Source organism: Physeter macrocephalus, chromosome 6 (genome assembly GCF_002837175.3).
Source record: "Physeter macrocephalus isolate SW-GA chromosome 6, ASM283717v5, whole genome shotgun sequence".
In the NCBI taxonomy this organism is placed as follows: domain Eukaryota; kingdom Metazoa; phylum Chordata; class Mammalia; order Artiodactyla; family Physeteridae; genus Physeter; species Physeter macrocephalus.
In genome coordinates, this window is record NC_041219.1 from 68,705,836 (window position 1) to 68,728,844 (window position 23,009).

At 36.6% G+C, this 23,009-nt stretch overlaps 1 protein-coding gene across 3 annotated transcripts in view; it reads left to right on the forward strand.

Annotated features, from left to right (window-relative positions):
• Nucleotides 1-246: 246 nt before the first annotated feature.
• SLCO1C1 (solute carrier organic anion transporter family member 1C1) overlaps nt 247-23,009 on the forward strand; it is a 46,108-nt gene continuing 23,345 nt past the window's right edge. For 2 of the 3 annotated variants that reach the window (XM_007127996.2, XM_007127995.2), the window contains exons 1-6: nt 247-375; nt 1,498-1,639; nt 12,415-12,547; nt 17,263-17,387; nt 20,719-20,865; nt 22,413-22,511. In XM_007127996.2, the coding sequence (XP_007128058.2) occupies nt 247-375; nt 1,498-1,639; nt 12,415-12,547; nt 17,263-17,387; nt 20,719-20,865; nt 22,413-22,511 (775 nt within the window). The remainder of the gene's footprint in view (nt 376-1,497; nt 1,640-12,414; nt 12,548-17,262; nt 17,388-20,718; nt 20,866-22,412; nt 22,512-23,009) is intronic. The other variant, XM_007127997.2, reaches the window with a different exon arrangement.

The following is a 23,009-nucleotide window of genomic DNA, read 5'->3' on the forward strand; positions in this document are numbered from 1 at the left end:
GCTGGCTACAGAGTCCCAAGAGCAGGATTGCTTAATCAGATATCCTGGTCGATTTTAATTGCAAAACTTTGCCAACTTACTGTGGTAAAATGAGGGAACTTCACATCAAGTTATGTCTACAGAATTGTGGTCTATTGTGAAATAAAAACATTATCTAATCAACTGCATGGGTTTGAATTAATTTTTTTTTTTTTTTTTACTTTAAAAATCAACTTTGACAGCTCAGAGTCAAGGAATGTTTTCATAATGGACACTTCATCCAAAGAAAATATACAGTTATTCAGCAAAAATTCAATGCAACCTGTTGGGAGGCCTTCCTTTAAAACAGAATATCCCTCCTCAGAGGAGAAACAACCCTGCTGTGGTGAACTAAAGGTAACAAACAATTAAATGATAAACAACCGTAAGTGTTTAACTAAAGAGATCAAAGAATTTGGTGGAGTCCATGCTCTCAGTTCTTGATCCAGTTATTTTCTACACAGTATAGCTAGAAGTGAGAAATTTTTTCCACTTTAAAAAGTAATCTTAGATGCAATGTATGAAAACCACACTTTGCTGGGCAGTGAAAGCAGTCTTTGCCTGACTATGGTTAAATTACTAAATATTACTTTCCTGGCTCACTTGAATGTCCTTCCAAAACAGCAAGGAGAGAGGTAATGATATTTATTAAATATCTACCATGTACCAGATGTTATGCTATGCACAGTTGTAACATTTAATCTATGAAACATCCATATTATTCCCATTCTATAAATGAAAAATTTGACTTTCCTGGCCACACAGTAAGGGACAGGGTTCCCTTTTAAATGGTGCTCAATGTGACTCCAAGTTCCTATACTTTCCTTGCATCAAATATTCACTCAAAAAATACATATTTTTTTTTTCATATAATCTGCCTTATGGATACTCCATCACAGACCCAGGTCTAGCAAAACACACAAGCCAGATATCAAAAAAAAAAAAATTTTTTTTCATTGAATAAGAATTTGAGCATGACTTTAACTTGAATATGAACTTAAACACAAAGAATAGTAGTTCTACTTTTTCAGTCTGTTATGTTCCCTCCTAGAACATTAACCATTGCTGTGAAATACACAATAATGAGTATTAGACTTGTGATAAGATGTTAAGTATTTGGTTTATGGTTTTTGTTTTATTTTCTTACCTTTCATTGGCTCCTTCCTCTCTCTGCTTCCCCATGCAATGAATCTTCTTTTCAAAGCCAAGACACCTTTGAAGGCCCTTTGGGGGAGAGGGGGAGAAAGGGGGAAAAAAAAGCAATTCAACATGCATTATGAATGAAAATCTATTTGAATTTTTAGAACTCTACATGAGCTTGAGGTGGGAAGAAGCCTATTACTTTGCTTGAATGAAATCTTCAATGGTAACAGGCTTGTTACCTGGTTCGTGGTTTGTGTTTTTGTCTCTCTGTTTAGTAAATTTCCAGCCATATGTCAGGCTGGAGTTAGACTAAGTGTGACCTGTCATATTTTTCAGGTGTTCTTGGGTGCCCTGTCTTTTGTTTACTTTGCCAAAGCACTGGCAGAAGGCTACCTGAAGAGCACCATCACTCAGATAGAGAGAAGGTTTGATATCCCTTCTTCACTGGTGGGAGTGATTGATGGTAGTTTTGAAATTGGTAGGTATTGCAGATGCCTGACTTTACTTTTAAGCACAAGGTTTCTAGGCATGACTAAATGACACCCTCACTGCATTTTGCTGTCTGCTAATATCAGACTCTATCTGTAAAATCTTATTTGGACAGAATTTGCCATGGCCTTGTGCTACAGGCAATTTGTTCTCTCCGAGCAAGCAGCAATTAACTTCCTGCCCCAGGTGTTCACTATTATATGACTCACACAAGTTTTCAATCAGAGTGAGACCTTTCTAGGAGAGAGAGAGAGAGAGATGCTGCTGGTATTTTGAGTTGAAAGTATGTAGGAAATGTCCTTACAAAAGAGTTTTATATCCTGGAAGCCCTGTGATTCAAAATTTGGAAGAATCCAAAGAAGCTCTAGAAAAATAACTTGTAATGATTTAAGAAGAAGTTAAACTATAAAAGGGGTTTCTCTGCCCAGTGGCCTAGAAAGAAGATAAAGGAATTCTATTAACAAGAACACTAGAGCAAAGCAGGCAATAAAAATTCTACTCTCTGGGTTCTTTGGTTAGCCATTGACTGTACACTTTGAACTTGAAAAGACCAAGTGATTTTAGTCACTGTTTTGGAAGTACTTTATTTATTTATTTATTTATTTATTTATTTTTCGGTACGCGGGCCTCTCACTGCTGTGGCCTCTCCCGTGGCGGAGCACAGGCTCATCTTCCCAGACCGGGGCACGAACCCATGTCCCCTGCATCGGCAGGCGGACTCTCAACCACTGCGCCACCAGGGAAGCCCCTGGAAGTACTTTAAACAGTGTAATCCCACTTAGCTTCCTCAGTTGATAAACTAAGGGGCTTTGATTCCTTCTTGAAGTAAACAAAATTAATAGTCTCTGTGGTCCTTTCTGCTTGTTGAGACTCAAATATATGCTATAGCAAAATCTCTAATGACTCCAGGTTCAGCTTCACTTAAACCTTCAGAAGAGTGAAGGAATATATTTCAACTCTTCAACAATTACTTTTTTAGTTCTATCGGGCTGCACCCGCAGGCCAGCAAGCCCTGTGCTTGTCCAGCTTCAAGACAGAAGAAAGAGCCCAGAGTTAGCGACAGAAACATCAGTGGTTTAACGGATAGGGGGAACTTACACGCCTGAAGCAAGGTCCTGGAGCAACAAGCCACCGTGTGCGGCTGGTTGAAGGCAGGACATGGCGGCAGTCTTCGCTCCCAGGGAGGAGGGGGAGATTACCAGTTATAGGGGGAATTGATTTCAGGTTGGCTCATTGGTTACCAGGGAAACCAGTAGGTGGCACGCCCCCTCACTGCCGCTTTGACAAGCTATCCTAGTGGAGACGTTCTGATCTAAAATTAGATCACTGGCTGAAGGGGCAAATATACAGGAAGGGTGGTAGTGTGAGTAGGGTGTAGATGAAGCAGGCACTGGTTGAGCAGGGAATGTACAGAGAGCAAAAGAAGAGCCATCTTGGGTGACCTGATCATACAAGTTCATACTGTATATATCAGTTCTTACCCTAAATATCAGAGTAAGAATTAAAAGAGTGAATAGGTAACCTTTTACCTTCAGGCTTTTGCTTCCCAAATCCATCTTTCATCACCCTACCAGAAAAAGATTTCTTGGTTCAGTGCTAGTCAAACATTAATGTTCACGCAAATGACTGGACAATTGTGTTAAAATGCGTAGACTGATTCTGTAGGAAGGGAAGTAAGATCCTGCATATCTAACAAGCTCCAATACGATGTTAATGCTATTCATCAATGGGTTGCACTTTGTGTAACAAGTTTCTAAAACACCTGATCATATCACTACCTTGTGTAAACTAATTAGAGAGGCCTGGAGAGTTGATTTATTCCTTGATGACTGCCCTGTCTACAACCCTAAATGGAATGAAAGTCCATGGAGAGTCAAGGTAAGGGTAACACTGCATCAGGAGAAGAAACAAGTATGAAAAGGAAGCTGGGTGCAGATCAAAAGAATAAATCAGGACTTACAGAAAGAAGAAGAAAGGAGCAGATAGAAAATTACGTATGAAGTGATTCATTGATTATTGCTCACTCTAGATTATAGTATAAAAACATTTTGTAGCTGAAGAGACTTGGGAAGAATCTGGTCCAAATTTTTCTTAGATTCCCAGACCCCCAATGCAAAACTTGAGAGGATCTATATTTAATAGAGAGTACTAATGTTGCACAGGAAGTAAAAAAGGGCCCTGAGTCTAAATTCATATTAATTCTTCCAGACCATTCTAAGGATAGAAATTGTTTATTGGATTAGATGCAATAAAAGTCCTCTGACTTCCATTGCAAAACTTTATCCCAAACATCACAGGTTTGCTCTAGTTATTTGCAATCCCTAGTTTTCCAGAAAAGTGAGTTTCCTGACCATAATTTTAATTTACTCCTTTTGCCTCTCCTCACATTCCTTCCTTCCAGAGTTCTGGACCCATTCCCACCCTCTGTCTCTAGCTTTCAATTCTTCTATATTTTTGCAGAACAATTTCATTTATGCTTTGACATCAATTGGCATTATCATCTAACATCTACCTACTGAACACTCAATTTCTTCCCAAGTAAAGTATTTTCTTGTAACAAGGACTCTTTCTCCAAAAATGACAGAGTTTCCAAGAAAATAAAATGTTTTCTTATCAAGACCTACTAATATTTGCAGATATTAATTCTTTGTTTCAAATATTTTTCCATGTATTTTCTTCTAAATATTTAAAACTTTTGCTTTTTACATTTTAGTATTTAGTCAACTTGACTTAGATGTTTTTAGATACACTTTGTTTTTTAAGGCAGTTTGGGGTTCACAGCAAAAGTGAGCAGAAGGTACAAAGATTTCCCATAAACCCCCTGTCGCCACACATGCACGGCCTCCCCCGTTATCAACATCCCCCACCAGAGTGGGACATTCATTACAGTTGATGACCTACAGTGATACCTCACTATCATCCACAGTCCAGAGTTGACGTTAAGGCTCACTCTTGGTGTTGTATACTCTGTGGGATTAAACAAATGTATAATGACATGTATCTACTATTATAGTATCATACAGAGCACTTTTAATGCCCTAAAAATCCTCTGTGCTCTGCCTATTTATCCATCCCTACCCCCTACCCCTTGGTAACCACTAATCTTTTTACTGTCTCCATAGTTTTGCCTGTTTCAGAATGTTATATAGTTGGAATCATACAGTATGTAGCCTTTTCAGATTGGCTTCTTTCACATGGCAATAAGCATTTAAGGTTCTTCCATGTCTTTTCATGACTGGATAACTCACTTCTTTTTAGCACTGAATAATAATCTATTTCTGAGTGGACCTTAGTTTATTTATCTATTCATCTAGTGAAGAACTTCTTGATTGCTTCCAAGTTTTGGCAATTATATAGAAAGCTACTATAAACATCTGTGGGTACAGATTTTTGTGGGGACATACATTTTCAACTCTTTTGGGTAAACACCAAGGAGCATAGTTGCTTGGTCTTATGGGAAGAATATGTTTAGTTTTGTAAGATACCACCAAATTGTCTTCCAAAGTGGCTGTACCATTTGGAATGAAAGTTCAACAATAAATGAGAGTTCTTGTTGCTCCACACCCTCAGCAGCATTTAATGTTTTGGATTTTGGCCATTCTAATAGATATGTAGTGGTGTTTCATTGTTTCTTAATTTGCAGTTTCCTGGTGACATACGATGCTGAACATCTTTTCGTGTGTTTATTTGCCATCTGTGTATCTTCTTTGGTGATCTGTCCATCGAGGTATTTGGTCCATGTTTTAAACAGGTTGTTTGTATTCTTATTGTTGGGTTTTAAGAGTTCTTTGTGTATTTTGGGTAACAGTCCTTTATCTGATATGGCTTCTGTAAATATTTTCTCTTGGTATGTGGTTTGTCTTTTAAGTCTCTTAACATCATCTTTCATTGAGCAGACATTTTTAATTTTAATAAAGTCCAGCTTATCAATTTTTTCTTTCATGGATTGGGCTTTTGGTGTTGCATCTAAAAAGTCATCTCCAAACGCACGGTCTTCTAGGTTTTCTCTTATGTTATCTTCTAGAAGTTTTATAGTTTTGCATTTTACATTTAGGTCTGTGATCCATTTTTTGAGTTTATTTTTGTGAAGACTGTAAAGTCTGTGTCTAGATTCAGTTCGGGGATTTTTTTTTTGCATGTGGATGTCAAGTTCTTCCAGCAGCATTTATTGAAAAGACTATCTTTGCTCTATTGTATTGCCTTTATTCCTTTCTCAAAGACCAGTTAACTGTATTTATGTAGTCTGTTTCTGGGCTATCTATTCTGTTCCATGTATCTATTTATCTATTCTTTTACCAGTGTCACGCTGTCTTGATTACTGTGGCTTTAGAGTATGTCTTGAAATTGGGTAGTGTCAGTCTTCCAACTTTGTTTTTCTGCAATATCTTTTTGGCTATTCTGGGTATTTTATTTGTCCAGAAAAACTTTAGAATCAGTTTGTCACTATCCACAAATAACTTGCTGTGATTTTGATTAAGATTGCATTGAATGCATAGATCAAGTAGGATAGAAATGACATCTTGACAATACTGAGTCTTCCTATCCATGAACATAGGATATCTCTCCATTTATTGAGTTATTTGATTTCTTTAGTCAGAGTTTTATAGTTCTCTTCATATAGATCTTGTACATGTTTTGTTAAATTTATACTTATTTCATTTGAGGGGGTGCTAATGTAAATGGTATCATGTTTTTAAATTCCTGTTTTTCACTGCTGACATATAGGAAAGTGATTGACTTCTGTGTATTAACCCTGTATCTTGCAACCCTGCTATAATCATGTATTAGTTCCAGGAGTTCTGTTGTTAATTCTTTCAGATTTTCTACAAAGATGATCATGTCTTATGGGGACAAAGCTAGTTTTATTTCTTCCTTCCCAATCTGTATACCTTTATTTCCTTTTCTTGTCCTATTTCATTAAGTAGGACTCCCCGTACAATATTGAAAAGCAATGGTGAGAGGAGATAGGCTTGCCTTGTGCCTGATCTTAGTGGAAAAGCTTTGAATTTCTTACCATTAAGTATGATATTAGCTGTATTTTTTGGTGTTTTTTTTTTTTTTATCAAGTTGAGGACATTCCTCCCTCTTCCAAGTTTATGGAGTTGTTTTTGTTTTTGAATCACGATTGGTTGTAGAGTTTTGTCAAATGCTTTTTATGCATATATTGATATGATCATGTGATTTTTCTTCTTTAGCCTGTTGATATGATGGATACATTAATTGATTTTCTAATGCTGAACCAGCCCTGAATACCTGGGATAAATCCCGCTTGGTCTTAATGTACAATTATTTCTACATATTGTTAGATTTGATTTGCTAATATGTTGTTGAGGATTTTTGCACCTATGTTCAGGAGAGATATTAGTTTGTTGTTTTCTTTTCTTGTAATGCCTTTTCTGGTTTTTGTATTAGGGTAATGTTGCACTTGTAGAATTAGGAAGTGTTCCCTCTCTATCTTCTGAAAGAGATTGTAGAGAATTAGTATAATTTCTTCATTAACTGTTTGGAAAAATTCACCAGTGAATCTACCTGGACCTGGTACTTTCTGTTTTGGAGGATATTAATTATTGGTTCAATTTCTTTAATAGATATAGGTATATTCAGATTATCTGTATCTCCCTATGTGAGTGTTGGCAGATTGTATCTTTCAATTTGAATTCCTCCCTCCCATCCTTTGTATCACTGTTATTATTCATTTTATTTCACTTATACATAAGCAAACATGCATGCATAAGAATACATAATTGAACACATTTTTGATATTATTATTTTGAACAAACTGTTATCTGCTAGATCAATTAAGAATAAGAAAAATAAGTTTTAAATTTACCATCACTTATTTCTTCTCTGATGCTCGTCCTTTATGTGGATCTGAGTTTCTGAATTTTATTATTATTATTTTCTCTGAAGAGCTTCTTTTAACATTTCATGAAAGGCAGGTCTACTGGAAACACATTTCCTCAATATTTGTCTGTCTGAGAAAGTATTTCTTCTTTGCTTTTGAAGGATAACTTCACAGGGTACAGAACTTTAGGTTGGTGGGGTTTCTTTCTCTCAACACTTCAAAAATTTTTTCTACACTCTTTTCTTGTTTGCATGGTTTCTGAAGAGAAATAAGATGTAATTCTTATTTTCCTCCTCTATAAGTAAGGTGAGTTTTCTTTTTTATAAATTACCTCTTATATTTGATTTTCTGTAGTTTGAAAATGATATGTCTAGTTTAGATTTTTTGGCATTTATCCTGCTCATTGTTCTCTTAGCTTCCTGGATCTGTGGTTTGGTGTGTGATATTAATTTGGTAGAAATTCTCAGTCGTCATTATTTTAAATATTTCTTCTATTCCTTTGACTCTTGCTTCTCTTTCTGGAATTCCCATTACCTGTATGTTACACCTTTTATAGTTCCACATCCTTGGATATTTTTTTCTGTTTTTTTTTTCCCAGTCTTTTTTTCTCTTTGCTTTTAAGTTTTGGTGTTTTCTATTGATACATCCTCAAGCTCAGAGATTCTCTCCTCAACTGTCCAGTCTACCAACAAGCCTATCAAAGGCATTCTTTATTTGTTACCATGTTTTTTTTCTCTAGCATTTATTTTTTCTATCTTTCTCAGAATTTCCATCTCTCTGATTTACATTGCCCATTTGTTCTTGCATGCTCTTTAGTTTTTCCATTAGAGCTCTTGGCATCTTAATCATAGTTGTCTTAAATTTCTAGTCAGACAACTCCAAAACCTCTGCCATGTCTGGTTCTGATTCTTGCTGTCTCTTCAAAAAGTTTTTCTTTTTACTTTCAGTGTGTCTTATAATTTTTTCCTTAATAGCCAGAAATGATGTACTGGGTAAAAGGAACTGCTATAAATAGGCCTTTAGTAATATGATGGTATTGTGTGAGGGAGTGGAACTATTCTATAGTCCTATGGGTCTCAGGCTCTTAGTGATCCTATGCCTCTGGATTGTGAACTTCAGATGTGCTTCTCAGTCCCCCTATCCCTCATTGATGGGACAGGATAGCTAGAACAGCTGAAGTTGGGTATTTCCCTTCCCCCAGGTCTGTTGGGCTCTGATAATGCCCCAGCAGGTTACACTCTGGTTACTAGATTCTCCTAAAAGCAGACTTTCTTAAGAAAAACAGAGTACTCTGGTGTATTTCACAATGGTTCCCTTTCCCCTCCCCATGCTGCAAGCACAAAAATTTTATTCTCCAATATTCACTGTGAGAACCTACCTAATTGAGCTCCTGAAGTAAAACTCACAAAAGAGTGTGTACCCTCAATCACAGGGTCCCTCTGGAGTTTTTATCTCTCAGAATTGCTGATGCTGAGCCTCCTGTCAGTTATAGTTCAGGTTTTTCTTACCATAACACTTGTTCCCAAGGAGATTTATTGTTGTGGATTTCTGTTCCAGCTGGCCACAATTCTCTGCATTTGCCTATTGGTCTCTCCAATTTTAGGGACAGCGGTTTGCCCTATGACCCCATCTTTCTGACAGATCTAAGAAGAGTTGTTGATTTTTCAACTTTTTACTTGGTGTTAGGATGAAGTGGATACTTCTAGCTTCTTACATGCTGGACCAGAAAAGGCATATCTTTAAAATACAATTTTTTAAAATACAAAGTCAGGTAGCAATCTCTTTATATTATTATAGCGAATTGTCCAATCAGCACTAATTCAATATATACTTAACCCAGTTATTTGCAATACCCTCTTTATCATATATTAACTTATCACTTAAGTGTAAATCTTTCCATTAGTCTGTTGATCCCTGACTCAATACAAGACTGTCTTCTTGATTAATAGTTTTATAATTAGCTCTGTTACTAGGTAGGAAAATTTCCAACTTTTCCATCACATTTTTTCTTGGCTCTACTTGGAATAGTTTCCTGAAACATCCAATTTTGGTTTGACTGAAATTGCATAGAATTTATATATCAAATCAGATAACTGAAATTTTATGTTATGAGTCTTTCCACCCAAGAACATGGTATATATCTCAATTTAGTTAGTCCTTTTTAATATAGCTTTCAGTATTATATTTATAATCTATAAATATACTTATCTTTTGTTAGATTTATTCCTACATATTTAAAGTTTTTGTTGCTATTGTGAAAAGAATTTTTGTTACATTCCTTATTTAGTAATTCCTGGAATACTGGAAGAGTATTAATATCTAATGTTATACATATACAGCAGTCTTGCTGAATTTATGTTAATTTTAATTGATTGTCTATAGATGCTGCAGAGTTTCCTGAACAATTATACTGTCTGAAACAGAAGACAACTGTATATCATTCTTTCCAATTATTAGATTTGTTATTTCTTGTTCTTGCCTTATTGCATTGGGCTCAGTACTATGTCCAATAGAAGTAGTGACAGTGGGCATCCTTCTCTTGTACCTTAACTTAATGAAAATACTTTAAAAATTTCACCATTAAACAATATCTGTGCTGTGCAATTTTTGTTTGTTTGTTTTTGTGTGTGTGTGTGCTGTGCAGTTTTGATAGATACAGTTTAAAAGTTAATTTGCTCAGATTTTTTCTTATTATAAATGGTTAATTATATTAAATATTTTACATCTCTCAAGATAACCATGGAATTTTTCCTCTTTTATTATTTAATATAGAGCTTTAATTAATAGATTTGTTTCTTATTTGGTGGTACCCTTGCACTCCTAGAATAAACTGCATTTGGTCTCTTCTTTCATTGTCCTTGTCTAGGTTGAATTGCAAGGGTATATTGGTCTTATAGCATGAGTTGGGTAGCTTTCTTTTCTGTTATCTGAAGTACTGTGTGTGGGTGTGGGGAGAGAAAGAGAGAGAAAAAGAGGAAGAGAGAAAGAGAAAATCTAGTACTTGAAAATTTGATAAAATGTATTTGTAAACTTCTCTGGACCTGTTGTCTTTTTCATAAGTTAGTGATAGGAGATGTGAAAGAATATTGATATCCAACTTGATTTTTTAAAGATTATACATCACTATTTATTTTCGAAGTGTATCTTCTGAGAACTCAGAAAAGATACTAAATAAAGGAAGCAAAAATTTCTATAGACATCACAGGAGCTCAAATGGTATTATGTAGTGTTTGGCATACCCACTAATGTAACACAGAAACAGCCTGTAAACATGAGTCCTTTATTGTGACACGTTGGTGGTATGGGAGTTGGGGAGGGAGATAATGGTGGTGGTGATGGGGACACATTATCTATCAACTGAAAGTCAACTTTCACTTTAGTTTGGTTTATTTACTGTGACACATTAGCAAAACTATAGACATAATTATCAATATGGTACAAAATTTCTTCTACTAAGTACTTAAATGTCAAATGAGAAATTTCACACTCAAGTTTTTTTTATATGAAAATTCAAAAGAGCTTAATTCTTCCCGGAGCCATAAAGCCTGGAGCCACTGTAGCCTAGAGCAAGCTTTTTTCACTATTGTTATTGCCCTCAAGGCTATAAAAGTTGCTGCTCTTTTTGCACTTGACTAAAGCTGGCAATGTGAATAAACAGTAGTACATTAGATGATTGCTTACAGATCTAAGGAAACTACTCTTTCTGGAAAATTGAAAACATTGAGAACGTCAAAGCAAGGCCACCCAACAGCCATCACAATCAATTGCTGGAGAATTGCTAAGTTTTACTTTATCTAACACCACAGTCCTTAAAAACTAAATATTCCAAATGCAAATAGCTAAAACTTTAAAGCCCCTTGAAATCTAAGACCCTAAGCAATGTTTATCAAAGCATGTTCCAGGAACCATCTCTGTCAACACATTTGAACGAGTATTCAAAATGCAGATTTCTTGGCCTGCATCCCCCTCTCCCATCCATGAAATCAGAAACTGTTGAGAGCTGTTCAAGATTCTGCATTTTTAATGTTTCTATTTCCCCCACCACTCCTTTCCAGTAATTTTTGTGCACAGCAAGGCATTAGAAAATCTTCCTTAGAGGATGTTTAATCAGTTAACACCATCATCAACTAAAAGTAATTTATCACATCCTTCACTAGAGATATTTTAGAAAGGCTTAAGTCCCACCTTCAAAAAATGTATTCTTTATGTTTTTAAAAAAGAGATGGGTATAATTTATGGAGACGTTCTATTTTATAAAATTTGTATTATGAGCATACATTGAGTTTATATAATTGATGTATTTCTGAAGTTATGTGGAGTAATTTTTATTTTTATTTTGAATCTTTTAATTTTATAAAAAGTATATAAATATGCATTTCATAATTTGATTTCATTTAAAGTGAGGTACAGTTGTGTTTGTTTTTTCCTTCGGGAATATTAGCTAAAGCAATACTATATGATGCATGTTTCAAGAACGAATGGGAAACCAATAGAAATTTTAATAGAAAATGTGAACAAATGAAGAAAGAGTAATACAGTTTACTTCAAAATCACCAAGGAAAATTTAAGAGAACAACTAAAGGAAGCCTTCTACAATTTGATTTACTGATAAAACACTTTAAATGGACAAATAATTAAGGTGGATGAAAACAAGGTAGAAGGGTTGTTTATAAAAATATCAATATTTTGATAAAAGGATGAGATGATTGAAATAATGAATATGAAGATAGTTCAACAGTCATCTCAGATTAAAGGAAAGAAAGACAAATGATGGGGAAGATGGTGGGAGATGGTTTAGTCAAAACAAACATTGCCAAACCTGCTATAGACATTCATTCATTTAGTTATAGTCATTTAGTTATGCTGATGACTTTTTCTAAGTTGTCTAACTTATGAACATTTTATTCTTTTCCCCAAAGGAAATCTCTTAGTTATAACATTTGTTAGCTACTTTGGAGCCAAACTTCACAGGCCAAAAATAATTGGAACAGGGTGCCTAATCATGGGTGTTGGAACATTGCTCATTGCAATGCCTCAGTTCTTCATGGAGCAGTAAGTCTAAAGCAAAACTCTTTTTCTTGCCTTAACAAACAACTGCATGATGATTACAATTAATTATTTAAATTTAAGAAAATAACTCCTGTCTTAAACCATGATAATTTATATCTTATTTTTATTACATCCACTTTGGGCAAAATTTCAAAATGCTAACAATTTCACTTATGATTTAATAATCTGTAAAAAATTTTTTTTCAATATACTACTATGTATTTATGTCAACAAAATTTAAAGGGAAATTTTCACTATTATGCCTTTTTTCAAATGCTTTAACTTAGGTGTGGAGGCAAAATATATAAGTAAAGAGAAAGTAATAAATTATGTGGTAAATGTCAAATGAGTGTCAAAGGGGTAATAAATGAATGCTACAGACAGTATGCTGGATCATGGTACAATTGACTGGCAGATCATTGACTTAGGGATACATGACCAACTGAAATAACTATATGATGTTCAAATATTATCTCATAGAACTTTCTCAGTGGAAGTGGGGGTGCTTGTATTCTTTAAGCCTGAAGTTTACTGTTGATACTTTTGTTAGTAATTTGTTAGTTCTTGCATACAACTTTAGTATTTCCAAAGATTTTGTCGTATCATTTCACCTTACAACAACCTGTGAGGCAGGAGAGCATATTTTATCTTTTTTTAATTTTACAGCTAAGGACCATGACCTAGAGAGTCTGGTGACCTTCTCGGGGTTAGGTGTCTTCTAATTATAGAACTGGATTCTTAAAACCAGCATTAAGACTTCTTCACACATATACATGTTGCTTCTCCTCTGTGGTCGCCCATTGTCTACTGAGCCAAGTGACTACCAAGAGGTTTTAAAGCAAGAGAATGTTTTAGGAAATTATATACCAAGGAATTCTTTGATGACTGTCTACTCTAGACCATCATACCATGACATTTTAGATCTGGAGAGACTTAGAAATGATCTGGTCCAAACTTTTTCTTGGATTCCCAGGTCACTTATATAAATATAATTTGATTTTGACTTCTGTGTCCAATCTGTAAAGATAGTTCACAGAATCCTCTGTGTGGGATCTTTCCTACCTATTTGGGTGGTTTCTCTGGCCCCTTTGTCTTTACATGAAGAGGGATCTGTGGCTTCAAGATTTCTGCCTACTCTTTGGACACCTATCTGGCCTCCTTTCCACAGGGCAGAAGTTTCCTTAGATCACTGAGGTTATGCAAAGGTGTTATATGTGGCCAGTGGGTAAGGAGACAAAGGAGAAGGCTGAGGAAAAGGGTCACCAATCCACCTAACTCCTGATTGATCCATAGCTATGTTATCTGTTCTAGTCATTGAACTTCCATGCAACAGTTCACTCAGAGTGGGGGAAAAGAGTTCCACTACTAAAAATATTAAAATTTGAAAGTAGGTTCAGAGGCTAGATAAATCCTTGACCCTTGACCTAACTCATTCTGCAGTGCATCAGTAGCTCTTCTACATGACCTTGGGCATGTCATCTAACCTTCCTAGGCCTCAGTTTATAATACCTTAAAATAGGTATTACAGGTATTAAAAATACTTAGCTTGTAATGTTGTTGCAAATATTAAATGGAATGACACAGGTAAAATGCTTACCAAGTTTCCGGACATAACTGGGAGCTGTGTCATTATTGTTGTGTACTGTTTTCAACCCTCCTCAGGTAATTAAGCCAGTTGGTTTTAACCAGAGATAGCAATGATTTGTCTCAAAGGTATTGCATTGAGATTAATAATAGTGTTACTTCAAGTTGATGACAAATATAACATACTAATACAAGAAAACCAGAAGGAGAAGTATAGCTAAGAGAAGCCAGAAAGGCTAGTGCTTACAAAGGGTGCCAAACAAACACAGATTCTCATCAACCACCTTTTATATATTGAAAGATATATTTGTTCATTTATTATTTAGTGTCTGCCATTTGCCTGGTACTGTGCCAGGTAATGGGGAAAAAACAAAATGAAATAAAACAAAAATACCCCCATACACAGTTCTTTCCTTCATAAAGTTTGCTGTCTACTGAGGATTACTACAATAACTTCTTTCCAACTTTTCACAGCATTAGTCACTAATTGGGTACTTGTCCAAAATGTAATTTTTGTTCTGTCAACGAGAAGTATACTCTGTCTGCCTAGCAGACATACCCTCAATGTGCAACTAAACATAATATTAATTATAGATAGCGATTATTGAGGGACTACCCCCAACAGACTGTGTTCAGCCTTATGTGTGTTAGTTCATCTAACTCATGAATTTTTTTAAACATGTTTATTGGAGTATAATTGCTTTACAATGGTGTGTTAAGTTTCTGCTTTATAACAAAGTGGATCAGTTATACATATACACATGTCCCCATATCTCTTCCATCTTGCGTCTCCCTCCCTCCCACCCTCCCTATCCCACCCCTCTCATGGTCACAAAGCACCGAGCTGAACTCCCTGTGCTATGCAGCTGCTTCCCACTAGCTATCTATTTTACGCATCTAACTCATGAATTTAATAAATATGTATTGATCATTGTTCTAGGTAACGGGGATAGAATAGTGACAAAAATCTCTGCTCTCACGGATCTTACTAGGAAGAGATAGATAATAAATAAACAGACAAATAATGAGCTATGCCAGAGATGTTAAGTGCTACAGAGAAAAATAACCCAGGGAGACACATAAGAGCGTGCAGAGCGTTGCAGTTTAAAGTAGGGTTTTCAGGGGATGGCTCACCGAGATGGTGACCTTTGTGAAGGGCTGAAAGAGATGAGGAGAGAGCCATACAGACATCTGGGGAAGAAGATTCCAGGCTAAATGAACAGTGACTGGGACATTCCTGCAGGAGGAGGGAGTCAGGCATGTGGTCTACTGCAGGGATGAGCAAGGGGGAAGTGTGAGGGGGGTACAGAGGAGACGTCAAGGTTGTTTCGCAAACTCTGATGGACACTGGAATTACTGGAAGCTCTTGGTAAGATGTAGATTCTGATTCAGTAGCTCTGGGGTTGGGGTTGAGATTCAGCTGGTGCTGCTGATCTGCAGACCACACCTCGGGTAGTAAGGACACAGCTCCTTGCAAAGACTTTACCTCCTCAGAATGGGATGGGAAGACAGAGGAGAGTTTTGAGGAGAATGGCACAATCTGACATATTTTTAAAGGGACACAGTGACTACAGACTGGGAAAATAACTCAGGAGGGGCAAATGTGAAAGCAGAGAGACTATTCAGGAGGCTACCGCAGAACTTCACGCATATTGTGTCAGACGGGGTTGGAAGCTAGGTCAGAACTAACATTCCTGATTTAAAATCATGTATACCATTGGTCCCCTGTTCAACCGTTTGTCTCATCCAATAGAACCTAAATAGGCACAGACCATACCTATAGTCCCCATTTTACAACTAAGAAAACCGAAGTTTGGAAAGGTTAATTGATTTTTCTCAGTGTCATATATAGTAATTAGTGACAAAGGCAGCGCTTACATAAAATTGTATTTATTCAAAATCTAAATAATTATGCATGCAGCAGTTGCCTGTTGATAGATTAAACTGAAAGCTCAGGTAATTAAAAATTTTCAAAATACTACATAATTGCTATTGACAGTCATCTTAAAGAGTCTTTAGGCATTATAATAGTCTCTCTGGTATCTCTGGAATTATATTAAAGAAAGAAAATTATATTTACCATGATTTTAATACTAAATGCCTCCTCTGTAGCTAGAAATTAAAAAACAGTTATCCTCATTAAGTGGTTCTTAACCAATTTTTGTCAAGGACCCATTTTGATAAAAGTGACAAAAACTATGAACCTCTTCCCTTAAATACTCACATACATACAAAAATGTTCTTACTTTTCCAGTGGGGTTCATAGACCCATTGAGGCGTAGGTTATGCAACACTGATAATAAGGTAACTGATTTATCAATCTGAATATGTTAATAACTCAATACATCTTGTCCCTATCATGCTGAATAGGTTTTCACTATTGATATTTCAAACATCACTATGATTATTGGCCTTTAGTCACATAGTGCCTGAACAAAATGAGAATCAAGGTGACGTGATGTCCTCTTATCAGGTACCTCTACTCTGAAGGGTGCGTGTAGAGCAAAGAAATTGGCTCCTAAAGGATAATTTGAGAGGGAGTATGGCACTGGGCGGCCGTAGATAGAATGATCGCAGCCCTACCATTCGGCACTGGCTCTTCAATCCAGCTGCGATGGTAATCTTATAAACAGAGGAAAGGGTGAAATTAGAAATAACTTAGAGCCAGATTAATAAACTGAAGAGGAAAAGGATACCATCTGGAAAAATGGTTCAAAAAGCCCATGCATCATTATCAGTTCTCTAGAAATCACATTTCACGTGTTCTACTACATTTACAACTCTAAGTACAGTGTGCCAATAGCGATGATTGTTAAATTATTGCTTTTAGAGATAATCATGATTTTATGAAGTGTTGGATATTTTTTTACCAATCAAGTAGGTGATTACAGTCATTATTTTATATTAAAATGAGCCTCTCTAAATCATTCTTTTATTTTCTTTCATGACACTGGGTAACTGGTTCAGATATGGTGTAATATCTGTGAACTAAATGCTGGTTTGGTTTAGTGATTCAGATTCTGCGAGAGCTGTAAACTCAACCAGGTCCCCTAATGAGTCAAGTAGTAGACATATAATATTTTTAGCATGATGTTAAATGAGCTCGTAGTAAAGAAAATGCTTTTTTTATACAGGTACAGATATGAAAGGTATTCTCCCTACTCCAACTCCACTTTCAGCATCTCTCCATGTTTCCTGGGGTCAAACAGTCCATTACCAATCTCAGTTATGGAAAAATCACAATCCAAAATAAATAATGGTAAGATGATTATTTTTTACTTGACTAAACAAGCTCTTTTTAAAGACGCTATAGGTGCTTTAATATGAACAAAAAGTATCTATGTGATTTTTCGCTGTCAAAAGCTTTACTACTTAAGTTGAGATATTATAGTGCCATAAAAATTCCTAGAATACAAAGCAGAGATGAGGTCCTAAGAAAATATGCAGACAATCAAATATTATGGAAAGATGGGGCATTAATTGCTGGTGACTGAGCAAAGCTTCCAGTGGTTCCAAACAAGGCAAGCTGTGAAACAGGTTAAAACTAGTTTAGCATGTACAAATCTCAGCCCATTGCTCAGATATAAAATATATTTTCCCCCCAAACTCAACTTGATTTCTATGTTCAGCCCCTTTTCATCAGAATGGCAAAAACGTAATCTCAGTCAATTTGTCCCTAACCTCTATCCATGTTCCCAGGGGTTGCTTACATTCCAGGGAGCTTTACATTATAGTAAAGGAGAAAATTGTGGGAGGAGAGGTCTTGGTGTTATCAGTAGTCCTCTGTCAGCCTAAATATCTAAAATCCTTCTGGCCACAGTGTTTGTTCATACATGTCATCTTGGGGTCATCTTATGTCCATGTTCGTGTCCTTTTTAGCACAGTGGTTATCTCTGATGCAAAAGTGACCATCAGGGAAACATGGAAATAATTCTACTTTCCACACAAGAGAGGATTTGGGGAATTTCCTTAGCATATCCAGAGTTCCATATGGGTGACCCATACTGCAAAGCAAGGCTATGTGTGGGCCACCCTTGGGAGCATGGGAACCATCTCTTCTGTGTTACTCTAGGCATTGGAAACCCTGTGAAGAGGCAGGGGCAGGGATGCCTAGCTATACTGTGCAGCCGTCTCATCTTCGGGATCTTGCTACCTCCCTGAGTTCTTTCTGGCCACAGTGGCACAGGTTCTCTTCACTCATGGAGTCCATGAATCTACCCACAGGTGTCTGCCATGTCTCTGGGATGCTGCACTGGCAGGTGCTCAAATCCTCTCCCCATAGCCTTTTAGCATAAATATGCTCAACACCTCCTCTCCGCCACCCTCATCTTACTCCCTACCCCTAGGCTGGGGAATCCATTTCTACAGAGGCAGTGTGGAAGTCCTTCTTTATATACCTGCTACTCATCTAAATCTTTTATCTACACCATAAAACCTTTTCACTCCCCTAACATCCTCATTAATGCTTCCTTCTGAGATGTCCTTTTCCTGGTCAATGAACCTGAGAAGTCTGGCTGTTTGAATGAAGGGAAGGGCCAAAAGATTAAAAGAAATATTGAAATGAGGGGTGAAAATGGGGTGATCATAAACATGTAAACAAATTTACCCTGTCATGCTATATGAAAAGAAAGCATTCTAGAAGAAAAAGCAAATGTGAAAGAAGGTAACAGATAACTTCAGGAGGGCATATAAAAATCAATGGATGAGAACAGAGGGCTTGTTTATATAAGAATATAATGGATAGTAAGTTTAATTCAGGTCCATATAAAGAGGCAAGGAGATGAGCTAAAGAATTTGGACTTTCACCTGTACAAAATGTACAGTCATTGAAGATATTTTCTTTTGTTCTTGGTTTTGACAGTCAGGGGAGAGACACGGTATAAGTGACAACACAACTAATTAGGAAATATTTAAGCCTTTAATGTTAATTAAAAAGAGAGACATAGGGTTTAGGGTGGGGAATGAAAATTTTTTAATGTAAAGAGACAAGTTATTAGGCAGGTACAGAGTATAAGACTCACAACTCGATCTTTTTCTTTCCTTTAGATGAGATCCTTGCTCCCTTAAAGTCATAGACTTATGTGGATATTAGACATAGCGGACACAAGGCTTATCCTAAAGGGGTTAGTGGGGTAAATAGAGGACTATTCTCAAAAATGCTTTGCGCACAAACTCCATTTCACCCAAATACTCTAGAACAGAGCTCTCCACAGGAACTTCTGTGATGATGGAAATGTTCTGTATCTATATTGTCCAGTACGATAGCTATTAGTTGCACAAGACTATTGAGTACTTGAAATATAGCCAGTGTGACTGAGAAATGGAATTTTAATTTCATGTAATTTTTATTGATTTAAATTTCAATAGCCACATGTGGCTTGTAGCCGCTGTACTGGAAAGCACAAAGCTAAGGTGTCTACACTTATCTACAAGACTCCTCTACCAACAAGCATAGAACCCCACAAATGTCAGGGCTGGAACTGAATTGGAATCAATTTTTAAAAAGGAGTCCCCATTATATTTGGGGGAGTGGAATAGAAATCCAGAGAACATAAGTGAAAAATCCCTGGTCACTTGGCTACATTTCTAGAAGAGGCAGAATCAGAACTAAAAGCAACATGACTATGTAGTAATCTTTTCTGTCACAGAGTCTGACTCATCTATACAAAAGCATTCACCCCAGTTCTTCATAACCCATACTTTACCTTCAAAAATCACTTTCAAGGTTACTAGAGGAGAAGACATCGCCTGCCTCATAGGATTATTAGGAGAATTCGATTTGAAAATGTCTGCAAACCACTTAGCCCAGTGCCTTGCAGAAAGGGAGCATCCACCAGTGGTGATTTTTAGAGATGGTTAATATTATTGCTTTTGTTAAAGTCACCAAACTCTTCAAAATATATTTAATTTATTATATGGGAGTAATTATTCTACTTCACATGTTCATATTAAGACATGACTTTTATGAAAGCATTTTAAAATTGTTAGCTTTGAATTTCCCTCTAAAAATACTGTCAAAAGGTTCGTTTTGTTGGAATAGTTACACAACTAAGGCATATAAGGTTTTAAATTTTTATGTGAATTTGTTTCTGAAACATGACCCCTTAACATGGCCATTCACTATCAGTTATAACTGTAGGCAATGCTGTTCAAATTTGAAGTATCACCCATATAAAATTTTGAATTTCAGATAAAACTTGTTCAGCAATAAAATTACAAGTGACTTCTGTTGCAAAATAGAAAAGTTTGAAGATTAAGGTGAGAAAAGCCTTGTTCAAATTTTTGTATTTTGTCCCAGGCAGGATATTGAGTGTTACTGGAGTGTAGGAATTCAAAGAATTCATTATAGATATGAAATAAAAAGAAAGAAAATAAGAAATAAGGGGACAGGAACAAGAAGCAATCGATTTCCTTGTTCTCTGGGGATTTACACTGTCTAAAATATCTTGCTCAAACTCCTATCAAATTAGGTTTATGGCAAATTTCACTTCTGCATTCTAATGAAACTTTAGGACAACCTGTAGACATGCCGAGTAAATGTTTAACTTCGACAGTGATCGAATTTCAACCTCATTTGCTTTCCTTCCAAGAATGTGAAATTGATGCCAGCTCCTCCATGTGGGCTTACGTCTTCCTGGGGAACCTTCTTCGTGGCATTGGAGAAACTCCCATTCAGCCTCTAGGCATCGCCTACCTTGATGATTTTGCTAACGAGGAAAATGCGGCTTTCTATATTGGTAATGCACACCTCATTCATCTTCTTGGGATACAGGGTACCTGGTTTTCTCAACTTCATTCTCAACTAAATAGGGTGTAGAAGGTTTTATACTTCATATCCAACTCCTTTATTCAGTTCACATTTTTCTGAAGTCCACACTGAGGATTTGGATAGCGAAGAAACTTCAGTTAGAAGGACCTATTGCATTAGGGAAAGAATATCAGATTAAAAGAAAATATCTGTGAGCTCAACTGCTGTGATATATGACTTGTGCAAGTATCTTCATGGATCCAGAAGAAGGACAAGAGCAAGGCCTGAGCCAACCATATGTCTGGACAGGCCCCAGCAGATAAACCAGCAGCTGAAATCACAAAACCCAAAACAGAGCAAACTCCAAAGGTAAACGAATGGAAGCAGCATTTATTGAGTGCCTCTTATGTCTCAGAAGCTAAATTTGTTCTGTTTCATACATTAGTCTTGATTTGGGGGGTTCTGACCTTTTGAGAGTCTCACCCTCAGAGACAGAAGGACAAGATTTAAATTCATTGAGGTGGCTGTAGGTAGGTCCATGGTATAGTTCTGCCTTGGCTACTCACACGGAACTCCAGAGGTCTCTGATGATATCCAAGCATGCTGTAGTTAAAAACAGGGCACCAGTTCTAATGGCAAACTGTAGCATAGATTAGGACCTAGAATTGGAACAGAAGCTCCACGGCACAGGCTAGGCAGTTACTCTGGGGACCAGAGGAAAGATTGCAGCCAAGAGATGCACACAGGCGTCAGGGTGTCCCCGTCCTGTCCAGGGGCTCAGAGCCTGCTCACTCTCCTTTGCCCTCTCTTCTATTCTGAAAAGGATCTGGTAACTGCTACTTACTCCTCCAGTTAATTTAAATCACTCTCCCAGGGATATGTGCATAAGCTCAGTGATGAAATGAAAGGCAGATGGGAGATATTTTGCAAGGAAGAGCAATCTTTCTGGTTACTAGAAATGGTGTCATTTGGGAGATCTGCTCCACCTACCTGTTAAAGCTGCCCAGGTGGGTCGTGAGCTTTCCAGAGGACACCTCTCCCCTCTCCCAAGTCTAGCTTCTTTGCTGGCTGCATAGTTACTGCACTTGCAGATGGTTCCCCAGAAGCTCTGAATGCAAGCACATTTCATTAACATGGAAGAAATCAATTTTAATGTCAAAACAAGTTTTGTGCTTAACTGACCATAAAAGGTTTTTGAAAGACTGTCAAAATAGTATAATTCTGATTTTTATCACTAGGGGGAATCTAATCCTAGCGAGTAAAATTTGCTCCATTTGGGGAAATTAACTTCTTCAGAGTCTTAGTGTTATTTTCTTTCTAAGAGATAATTAATGCCTTAAAAATGTTCATTCTTCTTCCAACACTGAGGAGGACTTATTTCCGATTCAATGAGGTTGAAAAATTGACAAATCAAGCACACTTAAGGGAAGAGTTGAGGAAACATTTTCAGTGACTAACTGAATCTTATGCACATTTCTTGTTTAAAAATTAATTTACAAGAGCAAAGAAATTGCACTTTTTTTTTTTTTGGTGCAGGGTGTGTGCAGACGGTTGCAATTATAGGACCAATCTTTGGCTTCCTGTTAGGCTCATTATGTGCCAAACTGTATGTTGACATTGGCTTTGTAAATCTAGGTAAGGGAGTTTATTTCTATTTATTCATTTGCTTTATTTAGTTACTGTCATTTTTTAATAGGAATAGTATAGAAAATATCAAATTGCCTTTTTATAAAATGACAGGATGGTAGTCTTTCATAAGGTGGAAATAATCCATGGAAAACTTATTACTGATACAGTCATCACATATGATTGTATGTGTATGGAATATGAAAAATAGGTGGTGATTAGACCGGATGACCCATAGTTTGTTATTCGGATGTATCAGTTTCCACTTCTGGTTTCCCAGTTCAAAGGCGTTCCAGCTTAGTTAAGACTAACAACTGTGGCTACTTGTTGGCTCTTGTTGGTTTCAGGTGAATCAACATTTACTGCAGTCTCATCAATTGACAACTTATTTCTGGACTTGTCAGAAAGGCCAAAGATTGAAAGCCTTCTGGCAACTAAAATTTCCTTATTTAATGTACAAGTCTTTTTTAGTAGAAGGCATATTATAGTGAGACTAACTTTCCTTCT